The sequence below is a fragment of the Pimephales promelas genome, chromosome 9 (genome assembly GCF_988280905.1).
Source record: "Pimephales promelas chromosome 9, fPimPro1.hap1.1, whole genome shotgun sequence".
NCBI lineage: Eukaryota > Metazoa > Chordata > Actinopteri > Cypriniformes > Leuciscidae > Pimephales > Pimephales promelas.
In genome coordinates, this window is record NC_142777.1 from 3,949,154 (window position 1) to 3,967,306 (window position 18,153).

The 18,153-nt window shown below is 38.1% G+C and overlaps 1 protein-coding gene across 3 annotated transcripts; it reads left to right on the forward strand.

Moving 5' to 3' along the window:
- The first annotated feature begins 348 nt into the window (after window positions 1–348).
- On the forward strand, window positions 349–18,004 carry nup62l (nucleoporin 62 like). Of its 3 annotated transcripts, XM_089134687.1 has the most exons (14): window positions 349–476; window positions 1,769–2,055; window positions 2,128–2,290; window positions 3,216–3,448; window positions 4,981–5,052; window positions 5,152–5,259; window positions 5,916–6,020; window positions 6,870–6,972; window positions 7,049–7,193; window positions 8,460–8,509; window positions 13,326–13,460; window positions 13,543–13,654; window positions 13,751–13,817; window positions 17,823–18,004. In XM_089134687.1, the coding sequence occupies exons 2-14, from the start codon at window positions 1,785–1,787 to the stop codon at window positions 17,912–17,914; spliced, it is 1,656 nt and encodes a 551-aa protein (XP_088990813.1). In that variant the 5' UTR covers window positions 349–476; window positions 1,769–1,784; the 3' UTR covers window positions 17,915–18,004. The 3 variants fall into 3 exon arrangements, with proteins under 3 accessions (XP_088990813.1, XP_039550116.2, XP_039550118.2); XM_039694182.2 differs by having other exon boundaries at window positions 1,769–2,290; XM_039694184.2 differs by having other exon boundaries at window positions 438–497; window positions 1,769–2,290.
- Window positions 18,005–18,153: the final 149 nt, after the last annotated feature.

The window sequence follows — 18,153 nt, forward strand, 5'->3', positions numbered from 1 at the left end:
TTTAACCCAAAACAGTGGTTATTATAAGTTAAGTTATATTAGTTGTAATTGATTCATAATCTTTGATGACAGTGCAGCCATTTATTCTCCATTAAATGTATGAATCCATTAAAATCGGTCATTTTTAATATTGACTCTCTTGTGTGCAATTTATCCTGTCTTTTAACAACAACAACAACAACAACATAGTAGGCTATTATCATTTATGGTCATTGGTATTATTAGCTGTTTTAGGCTCTTTTTGATGGTACATGGTAATGGTAAATGAACTAAATACTGCAGCTAAATACTAAATTTAACTCACAACTGCAGAAGTAAAAATAATTCATGTTTTATTTTGCTTTGTAGTTTCACAGGGTGTGAGATTAGATCTGTAATTTCGATCAGGCAGTAATTTAGACAGTTGACGTAGAGGTCCTCAGAGCCGAAGCGCATGTGATGTGACGACGAATACTGCGCGCGCGAGCTGCTGTGAAGTAAGTTACTATACGTGCTACGTAAATTTTATTTTTATTTTCCTCTGATATGAAGTGTTTTATTCCACATTATAATACATTATTTAGTGAGTCTGTCTTAGTTTTAAAGTAGGAACGTGGGCGATGTGATTGTGCTGAAGTGCGCGTTCAGTGAACGTAATGAACTGTCGAAGAACGTGATGAAGTTAGCTGTATTATACAATATCGCTTATTTTATCGCTTTTTAAACAACCAATAATACTTAGCGTTTATCTCTAAAGAAACACACTCACACACACTTCTATAATGCTTTAGTTTGTTATCATCTGATTGTAATATCATCATGATATTATCATGTTATCACTGCAGGCTAGTTGGACACCAAAACACTGGCTTTCTCCAAACCTAGTGAGTTTCCTTATAGATAGATAGTATGAGTCATCTTAGCCTCAAAGCCTAGTGAACATAACGTTAGCTACATGTTTGGACGCAAAACCTTGTAAACTGCTAATTCTGCAGCTTTTACTAGCCGTTTTTTTTTTTCATGCTGCGTTTTGTGTAGTGTATTGAGCGGACTAACGTTACATCAATAACATTTGTGGGCACTGGGCATCATAGTCTAAATGAATGAGCTAACAGTTGACTCAGCACACATCTACTGTACAATGGCCAATACAAACATTAGGTCTAGGTGGACAGCTAATATAGGTTTTGAGAGTCAACAGCTCTCTCCAATATGTGTCAATATATTTCACATTTAGCTTTCCAGTTGACTAAAATATGTATACTGTCTTATAGACCATTTTGCAAGATGTAAACAACACTGGTCCAGAAACACTTCCTGTTTCAGTTTGTAACTGTTTTCTTTATTTCACATGTAAAGAAAACATCTTAAAGATATTTGTTTAACTTTTTGATTCAGTTTTATATGTACTGTTGGTTGTATTTTATCCCAGCTTTTATGTAGTGTTAAAAAACTGAAACAGGAAGTGCTTCTGGACCAGTGTTGTTTACATCTTGCAAAATGGTCTATATCCGCTATTCTTAAAATTGAGAAAAATCGAAACAACAGATCTCAAATTGGAATATCGCATAACATTTGCAAATCGTTTCTATCCAGTGAGCTGAGGAGAACAAAATTGGCACTTCATGATAAATTGGCACTAAATATCACTAAGAAAAATGAAAGTTGCTGCAATTGGTGTTTGCATCCAGTGTTATTTTATGAGATATTCCAAAATGTTAAAAATGGGTGTATGGAAACATGGCTACTGTTATTTCACTCTTAGTTCCCCTCCTGTCGTCATTTACAGGGTCTTTTGAGGCACTATGGCGTTTAACTTTGGACAAGCGGGCACTGGGGGCTTTAGCTTTGGACCCCCCAAAACTACGGCGGCAGCCCCGACGGGCTTCGGCCTGCAGACCAGCGCTCCTGCAGGGGGGGGCTTCTCTTTCGGGGCCAGCCAACCCCAGACTCAGACCTTTGGCCAACCCCAAACTCAGACCTTAAGCCAACCTCAGACTCAGACCTTTGGCCAACCCCAACCTCAGACTCAGACCTTTGGCCAACCCCAACCCCAGACTCAGACCTTTGGCCAACCTCAACCCCAGACCCAGACTCAGACCTTTGGCCAACCTCAACCCCAAACCCAGAGTCAGACATTTGGCCAACCTCAACCCCAGACCCAGACTCAGACCTTTGGAAACCCCCCGCAGCAGTCTCAGATCGCTGGACTCCTCGCACAGCCCACGCCGAACAATGGAAGCACACAAGGTGGATTCAGCTTCGGAGCCCAGGCTCCGAGCAGCACATCTGGGGGAGGCTTCTCTTTTGGGTGAGACTTTATCTGAGGTGGTGTGTGTGTGTGTGTGTGTGTGTGTGTGTGTGTGTGTTTTGGGGTGGGGTGGGTTGGGGTGTCGGAACAATCCATTTAATAAAGCGATAATAAAGTTATTCTTTAGGAATAAGGAAGTGAGTGGAGCAGCTGGGTTCTGGAAATCCTGTTAGTTTTCTCCAAAAGGAATAATTGAATTTACCCTAAAACCGTTAAAAATTGACTTACTGTGAGCTACAATGTTGTAAATCGATGGTAAATGATTTTGTTAAAGCAATCTGTTTGCATTATTTCAACTAAAAAAGTCTTTAAAATTAACAAAAAATATTTGTTAAACAGCAGAATTTCTGTTGAAAACAATTTTCATTTCACCATTTTTAATTATATGTTTATTCTCAGTGCTTCATGGGATTGTAGTTCCTTCGCTCACTAAGTACCTTTTTGAATGATTTCAAATACTTTTGTTTCAGATCAAAGTTTGTAATGATGTGATTCATCTTGGAGCTAGTTGGCTTGTTCATGGCTTTAATTAAGACTTTTTTTAAAAAAATCTCTATGGGAAAAATTTGAGATTTTTTTCTGAAACCAAGGCCACTATAAAAGTGGGCAGTTTCACTGTATAATTAACCTGAATGTCATCTATGTAGCAAATTGACACATTAGGAATTTTTGCTGTGTTCTTGCTTGATTTCAAAGTAAACTGGCTCTTTCCAAACCCTCAAAATGCATGGGATGCATATTCTTATCCATCACGGCTGTTTTATGATGACTTTGGACGTGCCTCATCCAGTCAGATTTTTGAGTTGGAAATATACATTGTATAACTAAAAAATGACAGTGAAACAATAACATGTCTGTTATATTTAAAGTAACTGATATATGTAATATTTATATATTTAAAGTCTGTTTATGTCTTTGCATCCAGCGCCTCCCTTCCTAAACTCAGCACACCTGCAGCAGCTCAACCGGCGACCACAGGCATGACTCTGGGGGCTTCACCTGCCGGGACGGGCTTCACTCTCGGAGGTCTGGCTCCACAGACTACAGCGGCCCAGCAGCCTATGGGGGGATTCAGCTTTGGGGCGGCCAAAGTTCAGGCGGCCTCCGTTGCCCCGACACAGCCCAGCCCTGCGCTCTCACTGGGGGTTCAGCCCACAGGTCATACAGAGTTACATATGTCTTGACACCCAGTTCACAATATCAGATTTACTAAACAGGGCAAATCAGCGTGACAGCACAATCCTATAAAAGTGTTGATGGGAGAGTAAAGTTTTGCTCATGATCTACTGATGACACAAATTAATCTATGAAGACCAGAGAATATTAGCATTTTGACTTTAAAGGGGACCTATGCAATATTCACTTTTATAAGGTGTTTAAACACTGATGTGTGTCTACAGTGGGTGTAAACAAACATCCTATAATGGTAAAAATCCATCTACTCCCCATAATCTAGATGCGGTGTCTGAACTAGGGCTGAATGATTGTGGAAAATAATCGAATTGCGATTTTTTTTTTTTTTTAACCAATATTGCGATTGCGATTTAATATGCGATTAAAAAAAAAGTTCTTTACCTTCTGTATTAGTCGACAAAGACAAGCAATAAATCATTGTACAGTAGGGATGGGAATCTTTAGGCAGCTCATGATCCGATCTACTTTTTTTTATTAATTAATCTTAATAACACTTAAAATATCTATTTAATTATGTGTGTAAAAACACATACTTTAAAAAATTAAAAAAAAAACATTTAATTAAACCAATGTTAAGAATATTAAATAGGCTATATAAAATAATATATCTTCAAATATAAAAGCTAGTAAATAAAGAGAAACAAAAAAAAAGCATTACAAGCAATAAAGAAAGAGTGCTCTCGGTGTTTAAAAGTAGGCTGTCTGACTGTTTATCATTCAAGAGCTGGAGTGGCATTCACACTAATGCATAAATCTCTTGAAATTTTAAATGTGGTTTGTCCTGTTGGTTTAAGAACTGACCGTGTTTACATTAATTTCGCGTCATAAAAGCATTTTGACATGCAAGTTTATGCACATTTAACCAATGAGTCGCTCACGGCCGCATGCACGAGCGCTCTTCACAAAGCGCGTGTTAGTATTTTAAAATGAAAGCAGGCTTCTCAGTGATTTTCATAGTTTTAATATATAAGCCAACTGCATTCCAAAAGACATAAATAATGCCTCTGTGAAGCATTTGTAAGGAAAATTCCCGCGGGAGAGAACGCGCACTGCAAGAGTATAACATCAAGCAAAGCGGCAAAACCCATAGAAGCAAGCAGAACACGGTTCGTTTCTGAAGCACGCGCAGCGTCATCACACATCTGTGTTTAAAAACTATAAGCTCAGACTCGATTCTGAAATTCTCTGAATCGATCCAGGATTGTTGGGAAGAGAATAAATAACACATTACATTAAAAATAAACTGTTCTTTTCTGAACGCCAGACCGTGTAGCGTGGCAAGTTGATGCTTGATCTTGCAGACTGCTCCCGCGTGTCACGTGACCAGTGTAATCGCAGCTCTTGCGATTACAAAATCGCGTTTCATCATATCGCGATTTTATCGCAAATGCAATTAATCGTTCAGCCCTAGTCTGAACATATGTAGTTTGTAACACTAACACACTGGTCCCTATATGAAGGATATATACAATTATGTTATATGTATTTATTTATAGGTCTGACTCTTGGGTCTTCAACTGCCTCCACAGCCTCAACAACCGCAATTAACTTTGGAATTAAAACTTCAGGTATGTAATGTGTAGAGTGGATATTCAAATATTAGAAAAACTGGCAAAAGAAAAAAAAAATGATTGTACAACATGTTTGTTTTGTGTTATTTTTTTCAGCCACCCCAGCTCCCGCTAGCTCTGCTTCAACAAGTCAGTCCATGGCGGCTCCAATATCCTCTCTTTTTGCAAATCCTATAGCCTCAACACCAGCCACAGGATTCACATGTGAGTCCCTCATCCACCTCTTGTCATGAAGAAACTTCTACTTCAGTCAAATTCTGGAAGAACACCATTGAAAGAAATATATAACACTGTTTAAGTGGTTTTTGGATATTTTGATACATAATTCTTACATATTGTACCAACTTACATATTGTTTAACCTACTTTAACAAAGATTGATATATGCTCTAAAAAAACACACATTGCTCATTGTTAGTTCATGTTAGTTGATGCATTGATTCATGTTAACAAATGAGACCTTGTTGTAAAGTGTTACCAATTATTTATATATATATATATATATGAAGAGTTCAGATGCAAAAGCCTCTAAATGCCATTTGAAATTTTCTTCTTTAATGATGATTTTTATCAAACTTGTATATTTAAGTTCAGTAATTTCACTTAAATAACAATTAATAGGTATTTATCATTGCCATTTAAGTGAAATCACTGAACTTAAATATACAAGCTTGATAAAAATGATCATTCTAGAAGAAAATTTCAAATGGCACTTCATATATTAACTTGCCCATTAACCACAAACAATTGGAAAAGTAATGTAAGTTCATTGGACAAGGGGTGGGAGCGCTCTTGCCATCATTTTGGATTGTTCTCTAGGAATCAGCATGAGATAACATGGTCTTCTCTGTGCTCTGTCAGTGGGCACCTCGATGGCCTCCGTGGCTCCTGTGATGACCTCAGCATCCATCGCTCCCACAAGCCTGTCCCTGAAGCCTCTGGGAGCGGCTCCTGCTGTAACCTCAGGTGCGCTCACTAGGGTTGGGAATCGTTTGAATTTGAACGATTCTGATTCCGATTCCTTGTTTCGATTCCGGTTCCTAACGATTCTCGATTCCGATTCTTTTAAGAGGCAGGGTCAAAAAAGTTTAGCTAACCTTGCTAACCAACGGCCTTTCTGAAGGAAATAATCCTTCTGTCACAAATACTCCTTTTGTCACAAATTTAGCATTTTGCCGAGATTTCGTTATTTTTAGAAAAGTGAAGCCACACTTTGGACCGCCGACGTAAGCTACTCATGTTCGACTCGCGTGGTTATGCCAACACTTCCGGTAGACGCTTCTTCGTTGGTGTTGTTCAGCGGTTTCTTCTTCCGCTCGGCGGACTGTAGGTGCGTTCCATTCGACAGGGTCCCTACACAAGTGTTCACTGCTCCCTACTCCCTGAACACGGTATATCAGTTGAAGTGGACTTCACTGACTTCCTGTGAAATGATTTATCAATGTTCCCTTATTCCCTATGCCGTTTGCATTGCCCTTTGAACCGAACATGTTCGTTCCCTTCGAATTGGAATCTCACTTAAGATGGCAAAATACCCTGTGAAGTTCACTTCGCAGTCCACTTACGGTCGAATGGAACGCACCTTGTGAATATCGAAACTAGGAATCGAAATTTTAACTTTTGAACGATTCCGGGAAAAACGAAAAGTTAGTCCCGGTTCCAATCGATACTCGATTCTCGATTCCCTACCCCTCACTCACGCTCATTAAATAATTGAGGCCTAAGTACAACTATTAAAAGAGCTCTCGTTAAAGCTATTTTCCTCTGTTGTTTGTATTATTTGTGTGTGTGACTGTGTTTGTGTGTCTTTTATAGCTATTGCTAGCACTGGAGTTAGTACTGGCTTTTCTCTGGGGCTGAAGACTATAGCATCCACTGCACCAGCCACCACCACCTCGACCTCCGTCCTCACAACCAGGTACAAAGCTTTCCACATGTGTCATCTTTTCCTTCTTCAAGTTGCAGAATGACATTATTGCGTTGTCTTCTCTCAGCACTGCTCCAGTGATGTCATATGCTCAGCTGGAGGCTTTGATTAACAAGTGGAGCTCAGAGCTGGAAGACCAAGAACGACACTTTCTCCAGCAGGCCACTCAGGTCAACGCCTGGGACCGCATGCTGGTGGAGAACGGAGAGAAGGTAGAGACGTACACTGTTTTCTCTTACTGCATACACCATCTTTGCACTGGTACAATTACAGCAACATCAAATGATGACATGAGCAATAAAGAGATTTGAGCCTCTCTCTCTTTCTCTATTTTTTATATCATTGAAGCTATGAAAACCTTTTCACAATATTATAATTTTGAATTTGGGGTTTTCATAACTATAAGCCATTATCATCAAAATTATAACAAATAAAGGCTTGAAATATCTCACTTTGCATATAATGAGTCAATATGTTTCCATTTTAGGTTGAATTACTGAAATAAATTAACTTTTGCACGATATTCAATTTTTCGAGTTTCACTTGTATATTGATATAACACACACACACACACACACACACACACGCAATCAGAATTATTCAACCCCACAGAGATTGAAACAATTTTACTAATTTAAGCTTTTCTAAATATCCAATATTCCAATAAAATTTATAGCTTTTATAACATTTTAAGGTTGGGACACAGCGAAGCGACGCCAAAGAACTCATGACTCATGCTAAACTGAACAGTCAATCAGAGTTTTCTTTATCATCAATGGCCCGGAGAAAAAACAAAAACAACAACGTCCGACTAGAACAAATGGAGCAGAACATACCGTAAAAACTAAGTTGGCAGACGGCTAGGTGTACCCAAAAATTTTAGTTTCAGATATAGCCAAGACAAAAGAGCTCTCACAGAAGCTACGAGAAGATGTTTTATTACATCAAAAAGGCTATGGCTACATGAACATTGATGTTTAATCAGAGCAACTGAGAAAACCCCTTGATCTACTGATGACCTGATGAATGTAGGGGAAAAACATTTCAGTGCAGATTATAAGAAAACACCCGACAAGCATCGACTTGATACCCAGACACCTCGACGAACGCCACTCTTGAACGAGAGATCGTGATAGACTGGCTTGAATATATGCTTAAAGGGAATTGAGATGTGGCATTTATTATAATTTATGGGAAGTTTGTTTTTCATCAAATAAATGCAGCCTTGGTGAGCATAAGAGACTTCTTTCAAAAACATTAAACAATCTTGATAAATCCAAGCTATTGACTGCCAGTGTTTATGAACTAAATTTATCAGTGAGTTACAGGTGTTGGCTGTTTTCTTTGGCATGAAGGAAGTGACTGGGCTAGAGATACGTGTTATTTTAACCTACTGTAAACCCAAACCTGTTGACGAGACACTGCCTGAACAGGTTTCCAGTGACAAATCAGTCAATTTTCTTTTCCTTTTCTTTTAGATTACTTCTTTACATAAAGATATGGAGAAAGTGAAACTGGACCAACGAAGGTAATGAATGTTTTACTTGGATTAAAAGGTTATATGTACATGCAAAAACTAAAAACTGCATATTAAGTAATTCACTAAAGCTTGGTTTGGTGGTGGACGAGCATTAATAGGCAAGAGATAATGAACCATCATCCAGTCCTTATTACACACACACACACACACACACACACACACGCACACACAAACTAGCACAGCAAGAAATCAGATTCAGAATAAACTTGAATGCCAAGTACGTTTACACACACAAGGAATTTGTTTTGGTGACTGGTTGAGCTTCCAGTGCAGAAAAAAGTACATACAGATATAGATAAGGCAGTGAAAAGAATATAACACACTTATAAAGAAGAGACAATGACATTAAATATAATACTATACAATACAGTAATACAAAATATAGAATATACACAAGACAGAATAATTTATGTATATGTTCTATTTACAGATGTACAGATATATGCAAACTTAAGTGTATGAAAGTACATAAGAAAGTATATAAAATTATAATTATTGTAGGGCTGATCGATTATGTCAGAAATCATAATCGTGATTTTGTTCAGTTTTGGTCAGCACTGCAATCACGATTATTTCACATGATTATTGGTGGGTGATATTATCAACGTCTTATTTTACGATATGAGTCTATTTAAATATCAGCGAAGTTTTTCACAATTATTCATACTTCAGCATAAACTACTAGCTTAACTAATGCAAGTAAAAGGTCCTCACCCCTACATAAGACAAGAAACAGTCGGCAATGCAATAAGAACAAAGAAACTAATTACACACAAATAAATACAATAGGATGAAAATACAGATTAAATAATCAGTGTTTTAAGTTTTTCAGGAAGATATACTAACAGTGGTGTTCAGATGGTAATAGTAATAGCCTGCAACAAAAATAGACTAATCGATGTAAAATAAAATAACTCGTCATAGTCTTACTCTACACATTAAATATAGATTAATCCTTATTAAAGGTACTTAACCCTCAAACTGTATTCACTTTATAGCCCTTAATCCTGTAATTGTGGACAAATGTGGGCACAGAGGACTCAAAGTTTTTGTATCTATTTTTTTTTTATTTTTGAATGTATTTACTTCAAAAAGTAGCATATTTTTCTATGTAAATTATGCTTATTTTTATGTTTTATTAATTAATTAATTTATTTTTTTAACTACATTAAAATATCATTCCAATAAGTTCTTAGAGCTAAAACCTAAAACCTTATTTTGGCTTATTGCAGAATGCTCTATATTACAGTTTTTCCTAATTATTTCTATGGGTGCCCATTTATGACCCAAATACAAGATTAAGGAGGTTTTTTCACCCACTTAACATTGTAGAATTGAGTAAAAAAAAAAATTGTGTGTGTTCAGGAGGCAAACTTAGGAAAAGTAGTCAAGTCTTGTACCGCTCAGATCAAGGGAAGTATTTTAAAAAAATAAATAAACTATTTTGCCCACATTTATTTGTCCAGAATATGGTTTTAGGGTTAAGTTAATCAGATCAGTGAGTGATTTTCCTTTGTCATTTGCTGTTTGATTATCCTCAGTGACAGACTGCAGCTGATTTTTTAGGCTGCTGTCACTTTAAGAGCTAGGCATAATGTACGGATCCAATATACTGTTACACTGTGTGCGTTTACTTAAGACATAATTTTTAAAGACTTTTTATTGTCAAACACGTCCCGCAGTTTAGCAACAGTAGACTGTATTTTACAACACACTGATTTGGATGTAAAGTTTGTCTTCGGGAGGAATGAAAGTGCACCGCAGTGAAGGAATGCAGCAGCGGCACAATCTTTATTAATTCAATCAATCAGTTACGATTAATCGCACATTGTACGCACAATGAAAAGACCCTGTTGGAAGTATCCAATTACTTCTTCAGGTGGGAGAATGTGCTTACTATACAAACATATTGCAAAAAGTACAGCACTTGACCAGTCACAGTCAAGTATTCGAGAGCCGTGTAATAAGTTGTGCTTATTAAACCCTGGTTCACACTACATGATTTTAAAACTTCGGGCTGAACTGTGCGGTTCATGTTGTTGAGCTGTTCACACCACACGACACAACATGATTGATCCGCAACAGGAGGTAACGCACTACACGAGTTGACAACAACTCTTGTCACCCAACGATTCTATCTAGTCTACAAACCACGTTTTGTCACGAAAAAACACGCGATAAAACGAACCGGAAATGACGCGAAACAGCACGCGCGCCAATACCCAGTGAAGAAGACAAAGAACACAACACGCGAATATGGACGTTAGACAGAAACTAGCGCTGCAAACTGTTTGTGCGATGATTTGCTCTGAGAAAAAACGCAAAAAAAGAAAAAATAAGACTTACCCGATGACCTCAACCCATGCCTTGCTCTGATTGGCTGTAGCTCATGACATCATGTGAGGTTGAGTCGTGTGACAGCTCTGGATATCTAGAATGCAAGATATTATTTTCTGGGCTCGGCGATGCGTCTGCGAGCGTCTTTGATGCGTTGTTGCCTCTAACAGATTGGCGAGCGTTCATCGCCCCGCTAATTCCCCGCGATAACACCCTGACCTGTCGCAAGCTCAACGATTTGCATATCGGGCTTAAAATCATGTAGTGTGAACTAGCCTTAAACGTATTGCAGAGGATCTTTCCGAATTTTAGAGAAGACTCTCCAATTTTTCCAAACCTCTCTCAAACCTCTCCAATTTTTTTAAAAATGCACATGCGCAACACTCTATTTACTAAACATATTTTATATTTTATATATTATTATTATATATTATTATATTATTATATAAATATATTTTATATATTTTATTTTGTATATTAGAGAAATGCATCAAAGTAGATTGTTTGGAAGGGCATCCAATTAAGTTTGCAAATTGCAAATTATAAACTTACTCAAAAGCATTCATGCAAGACAAAATGTCAAATGCCCTTCCGTGTTTTATTTACTTATACTGATCGATTGAGTGACCGAGGACTCAAGACATGATATGCGATGGAGAAGTAGCTTGTTGCATTTGTGTAATAAATACTTTGGCTAACACATTGGAATTATTGAAAATGAACACACAAGGTTTTAGAATATTTCAGGGTGATACCATTTACCATTTGGTCATAAGGCTACTTAATGCCTTGTTCACACTACATGATTTTAAAACGTCGGGCTGAACTGTGCGGTTCACACTACATGACTTGCTCTCAGTGAAATCACGAGTGTTCAAGTTGTTTAGCTGTTCACACCACACAACACAACGTGATTGATCCACAACAGGAGGTAACGCACTACACGAGTTGACAACGCACTACATAGAGATACAACCACGATCAAATGATGAGAGCAAATCATTTATGACTCAATGAGAGCTGTTTCAGTACTATGGTATGGTCTAAATCCTGAAAATAATCAAATTAATAACGAGTTGACAACAACTCTGTCACCCAACGATTCTATCTTGTCTACAAACCAAGTTTTGTCACGAAAAACCATGCAATAAAACGAACTAGCAATGACGCAAAAAGCACGTGCACCAATACAAAGCGAAGAAGAGAACACAACACACGAATATGGACGTCAGAAACTAGTGCTGCGCGACGATCTGCTCTGAGAAAAAAATGCAACAAAATAAACAAACAAATAAACTAAGATTTACCTGGTGTCCTCAACCCATACGTTGCTATGATTGGCTGTACTCATGACATCACTGAGATTGAGTCGCGCGACGGCTCTGGATATCTAGCAGGCTAGATATTTTTCTGTGCTCGGCGACACGTCTGCGAGCGTTTTCGCTGCGTTGTTGGCTCTTTCATACTAACAGATTGGCAAGCGCTCATCGTCCACTAATCCCCCGCGATTTGCAGCGCGATAACACCCTGACCGGTCGGCGAGCTCAACGATTTGCAAATCGGGCATAAATCGGGCTTAAAATCCTGTAGTGTGAACTTGGCTTTAGACAAATTGAGATGTTTACCGTGTCTATGCGGTGCATGACTTGTGCCAGGGCTAGCATCGCTAATCATAGCTTTCATTAACTTTTACTAGCAGTGATTTTAAATGGATTTCTCCAAATAGCATGACAAACTTTACCTGTCTATTAGAGTCTTTGCGACTGCGGCATCAGTGGGAAGCCCAACCTGTGCTTTTAGCACACGCCAGCGTGTGAAATATTCACTTTGGTCTTGTTTCTATATTCTGCGGCCTTTCTCTTCTTATCATACACTTCGTATACATTTTTTCTCTTTCAACCCTCAGCTATTTTCAAAGGAATGGCTGAAACCGCAACTCCGACATAATAATACACCTGAAAGTCAAAACTACATGGGGACGAGCACGTACGACGGCCTTACGTAAACATATCACCAGAATGATTGACACTTAGGTGGACCAATAGTATAGGCTACCCACCCGGAGAGAGAAAATCCTCCGCTATACCTTTAAGATGCTTGAAACGAACCCTCTAAGATATCACCAGACGGCATGCATACTGTCATTTGCTGTGTTTGATGTGAACTGTGCGTTACTCATATCTCAGATAGGGATATTACTTTATTTTATTTTATTTTTACTCTTAACTGTTTTTATTTATATTGATTGCATTTACTGAATGAGCACTGTGCCACTGTTTGTCCGACTGTTACTGTACATTTTATTTTCGACACTGTATTTTATTTTTATTATTATGATTTTTTTTTTTCTAAACTGTTTTAATTATTCTGACTTCTTTAATTTCTTCCATGTAAAGCACTTTGAATTGCCACTGTGTATGAAATGTGCTATATAAATAAACTTGCCTTGCCTTGCCTTGTACCACAGGCTGGATCAAGAGCTGGACTTCATCCTGTCCCAGCAGAAAGAGCTGGAGGATCTCCTCAGTCCGTTAGAGGAGTCTGTGAAAGAGCAAAGTGGAACCATTTACATGCAGAATGCAGATGAAGAGCGAGAGAGAACGTAAGAACAAAAGCAGTCCGCTCGTGTTTCCTCTGCATGCACTGTGACGTCACTGACTGTTTGAATGATCTCTTTTATTCAGGTACAAGTTGGCAGAAAATGTGGATGCCCAACTCAAGAGAATGTCCCAAGATCTGAAAGAGATTATTGAACACCTCAACACATCCAGCGGACCTGGAGACACCACCGACCCGGTATGCAAAACATGATCCATATTTGATACAGAAAAGCTTTTTATGAATCGTCATGCGATCTGATCAAAGAATGATTTGTGTTTGTGTGTTTTCTAGTTACAGCAGATCTGCAAAATCCTGAATGCACATATGGACTCTCTACAGTGGGTAGAACAAAACTCTGGTTAGTATCTTTCTTGGATTTAGAGCCTTTTTATGGAGTCTTTTCGGGTGTGTACACACTTGGCATGTTTGGTTGGATTAAAACAGGGTTTCTCAAACTTTGAGTTTAGCTCCAACCCTGATCAAACACACCGGAGCAAGCTAATCAAGCAGGGCTCCAGACTAACTTTTTTTACTTGGAGCGCTGTTGATTTAAGGAGCGCAAGCAGAAAATTTAGGGGCTCACCTTAAATCAGCTTGCAATGCAATTATTCAAATTTCCCCCAAAATAACTGTAATACTGACAAATTCTTTAATAATAAATAGACTTGACATTATGATATGCTGTTTTATTTTAAGTTCACAGGGCTCCAGACCCAAAGTTGAGGGCATCATCACCTCAAATGAGAACTCACAGCGAGTTTTACAAAAAAAAAAAAAAAAATTCTGGTAGCACTGGGGCTGACAATAAATCACTAAGCTTAATTTAGGGTGTAGATGAAATTAACTTTAGTTATTATCATTTATAATGTCTTAATATCAATTAATAAAAGTAGTGAAGATATGTATATGGAGTGAAAATAGCCAATAAACATCCTACTGTTAACAATGGTATTATTATTTTTTTTAAGTGTTTAAATAAGAGTTTTAGGGCTATCTTTAAAGGATGAACAAAAAAATGTGTTGGTAATCACATAAAAAATACAATATTATTGAAGTGCTGGGAAAAGATGTGTAGTAGGCTACTTGTAAGCATTTGACTATTTCTTGCACATTATCATATTTATGGTTAGAGTTAACTTACTATATTAGCCTAAATGCATGGTTCTGTTAGGCTGATTTGTGGATTCTCCTGGTTTCCACGTCAGCGCTGTTTGATCTGATAGGGTTTATAACAGAACTCTGCGCCGAATCTGAGTGTTTCTCACTGGATCGCGTGGTGATGATGTTTTTAATTCTGAGGCGAATTCAATGGATTTCTTCACTGGATCTCCTAGTAACAGTGTTGCGTGAGCGAGATCGGCCCGCGACTGGCAACTTCGGGGCTTTGTTTTACTGTCAGTGGTTCGGATCGCTGCTGCTGTGCTGCTCCACGGTCCTAATCATATGAGTGGCGTATTTTCGTTCCACTTTCATTTTGTTTGCATTCGCTGCTAGGTAACGACTAACGAGTCGATGGATCGCTTATTGCTCAGACGCACATCAGGTTGTGATATTTGTCTCCGTCTCCTTCCCGCACGCTATTCTTGTCACGGATTCATTGACGCGCCCCTTCCACGCTTTACCATGCGTTCATGTGCCAAATTTACTGGTCGCACATGTGCGAATGGATGTAAAATTCAGTCGCACACTCTCAAATTTTGGTCGCAAAATGCAACCATTTGATCGCAGTCTGGAGCCCTGTCAAGGTCTTCAGGATCACTAGAAATTCACAGGTAAGTGTGTTTGATCAGGGTTCGAGCTAAACTCTGCAGGACAGCGGCCCTCCAGGACCGAGTTTGAGAACCTGGATTAAAACAAACCCTGGTGTGATTGCTGTGTTAGTGCGGATCATTTGAATGAGTGTGATCTGAACCCTGGTGCCAGGGGCCTATACCATGAAGCCGGTTTAGGTGGCTAGCCAGCTATATTTCAGTTTCGTTTGCGCCAACCCTGGGTTTTAGGCAGCATGAAAGTGGTTTGGCTTTTAGCAGGGTTCATCGCCATAGTAACTTGAGCTCCACAGCTAACCTGGTCCGGGGCAGGTTATGTTCCAGGTAAGAGGTTACAAACCGAACTTGGACCAATCAGCTGTGAGCAAAGTGAAGTCACTTCACCTGTTTCTACTCCAAATTAAAGGTCACTACATAGCAAATGATTTAAAAAGACAAAACCGTGGCTTTTTGTATGCTTTAGAAAGGATTTCTGTAATTATTATACCCTTAAACGATCTCACATGTACGATTTCAGTTCATCAATTATTATTATTACGCAGATTTTAAATGAATACGTATATAAAGGTCATATAAATGCGCTTTAGAATCAATAAATGAAGCTATAAAATTACTACATGTAACGATTCACTCGCAACTGATTGAAAATTGATAAAAATGTGTGATGATTCAAGTCGGTTGAAATGTTAAACGAATCACGATTCACGTTTTAAACAGCAGGGGCGTTTACTGAATAGCCTACTGTGAAGTTGTGAACCTCGCTTTACAGTCACAATAGCAGCGATCACACACTGGCGCAATCCTAGCGAGTGTTTTCACTTCATTCTTAAGGAACTTGAGCTTGTGTGAGCACTCATAGTAATGAACTGAAAACTCTTGGTTTGCTCCGCTCGCACCGCACCAGTGTGTGCCATAGACTGTGTGCACGTGCTGTCAAACACATGGCGACGGCAAGCGTAACGTTAGATGTTGACTCATTTAAATCGGAGCTGTGGCGGCATTTTGACTCTTCGTAGACTAATAATAATCACCACCGTGAGAAGCACATCACCTCCGTTTTCACGTAAAAGTCATTAATACGACAAGTGTGTGAGCTATGGAGATCACAAGATGCGTCAGTGTTTCCATGGCAACCATATGTTGTTCAACCATATGTTTTTTCATATGTTGTATATTTTACTATATGTTTTTCTAAATGTGTACATGGATTATTTTTTAATTTTTTAAATATTTTGTTAATGGTTATGGCATATTTTGCTAAATGTGTTCTTTTCACATTTAACTCTTTCTAGTTTAATGATACAAAAAATATGACAAAATTAAAATCTTTCCTTTATTACAATGTAAAACGCCTGTCAATGTGGTAGGCCTACTAATTTTACAGTCTTTTACTTAGTGTGCGAAGGTACCAGTGGTCAGCCTCTTGACCAGACTGACAGAAACACTGAGTTAAAACAACCTTTTTATTATTTGACAAATATATTTCAAAATGAAAAAGAAATGTGCACCATTTTGTTTCAGAAATAATAAAATAGACACTTTTTCATTTTTAATTTGTCTTAAATCTCATTTGTTTAAAAAATCATGAGAAAATCGTATCGCGAAACCAGTGTCGTGAATCGTATTCCATCGTGAGTTGAGTGAATCGGTATCCCTAACTACATGGGAGCTTAAATGTTCAATTCTCTCAAGTGTATAAAATAACTTCACAACTTTTACTTGCACTGATATACAGTAACACGACATTTTTCCTTTAGTTGTCCTCTTTTATAGACGGCTATTTTCTTCTTGCTGTGTACATTTGTTTAAATTCTTAATATTTTAATATTTCTATTTATTAAGTAACTACTTCTCTCGGGAGAAATTCATTTCAATGAGTTTTGAATGAGTTTCACTCTTTCTCAGCATGCGATTGGTTGTTCGCTTCTGATGTCGCTCCTAAACTCAGGATCAAAGTCTGAGTTGACAGAGAAAGTTGATGATCAGCATCATGGTACCAAACAAAGCCTGGTTTGATTGGTTTGGTTTTGTCAACTCGAAACTTATCCTGTAATCCTGAGTTTGTTCAACTACCATCATGGTACAGGCCCCGGATCTTACTCCACTTCCAAACAAATTATTGCGGTTCGAATGAAATATGAACACAACAAGAACCAAAGACATGTAAACAAACCAAAAACAGGAAGATGTGGCCTTAAATAGCACAGAATGCTCAAGCAAACCTGTTTTTTCTCATCATAGTGGTGATGTTGCCCATCAGAAACGCATCTCCTCACAGCAGATCTTCATTTGTGTGTGATGGAGGGATTTCTTTCTTCACGAGTTCTCAGCTGGTCAAAATACCATCATATGTAGGCTACAAAGAGCGCATTTATCCCAGAACACAGCATTGTTTTAGATGTGTAATAAAAGACGACCAATCAGGTTGTGAACGTATCCCTATGCCCTTAGGTTTGGTGTTAAAATGCCAAAGTGAACACATTGGCATTTTAACAAACTGAACTACAAGTGTGAACGCACCCATAGACATAATATAAATAAAATGCCTGTCCATTATAAAATCGTCATGTTTAACGTGTACTTTTTCTGTGCAGTGTTACTCCAGAGGCGTGTGGAGGAGGTCTCGAAGGTGTGTGAAAGCCGCAGCAAGGAACAGGAGAAGAGCTTTCGTTTAAACTTCCAGTGAACATGCATAAAATATGATTTTCAATCAGATGTAAATGAATGTCATTGTTTTTGTTATTTGCTTCAAAATAAAATCATTTCTTTTACCTGATTCGCTCTAATTAAGTTTCTTTGTGTTCTTATTGAATGCAGTTTTGCTAAATGATCAATTTTCACACACGTTAGTGATGAAGTCATTGCAATGGCAGACCAGTCTATTATTTTATTTATAAAAATGTAAAATGAAGAATGTATCTGTAA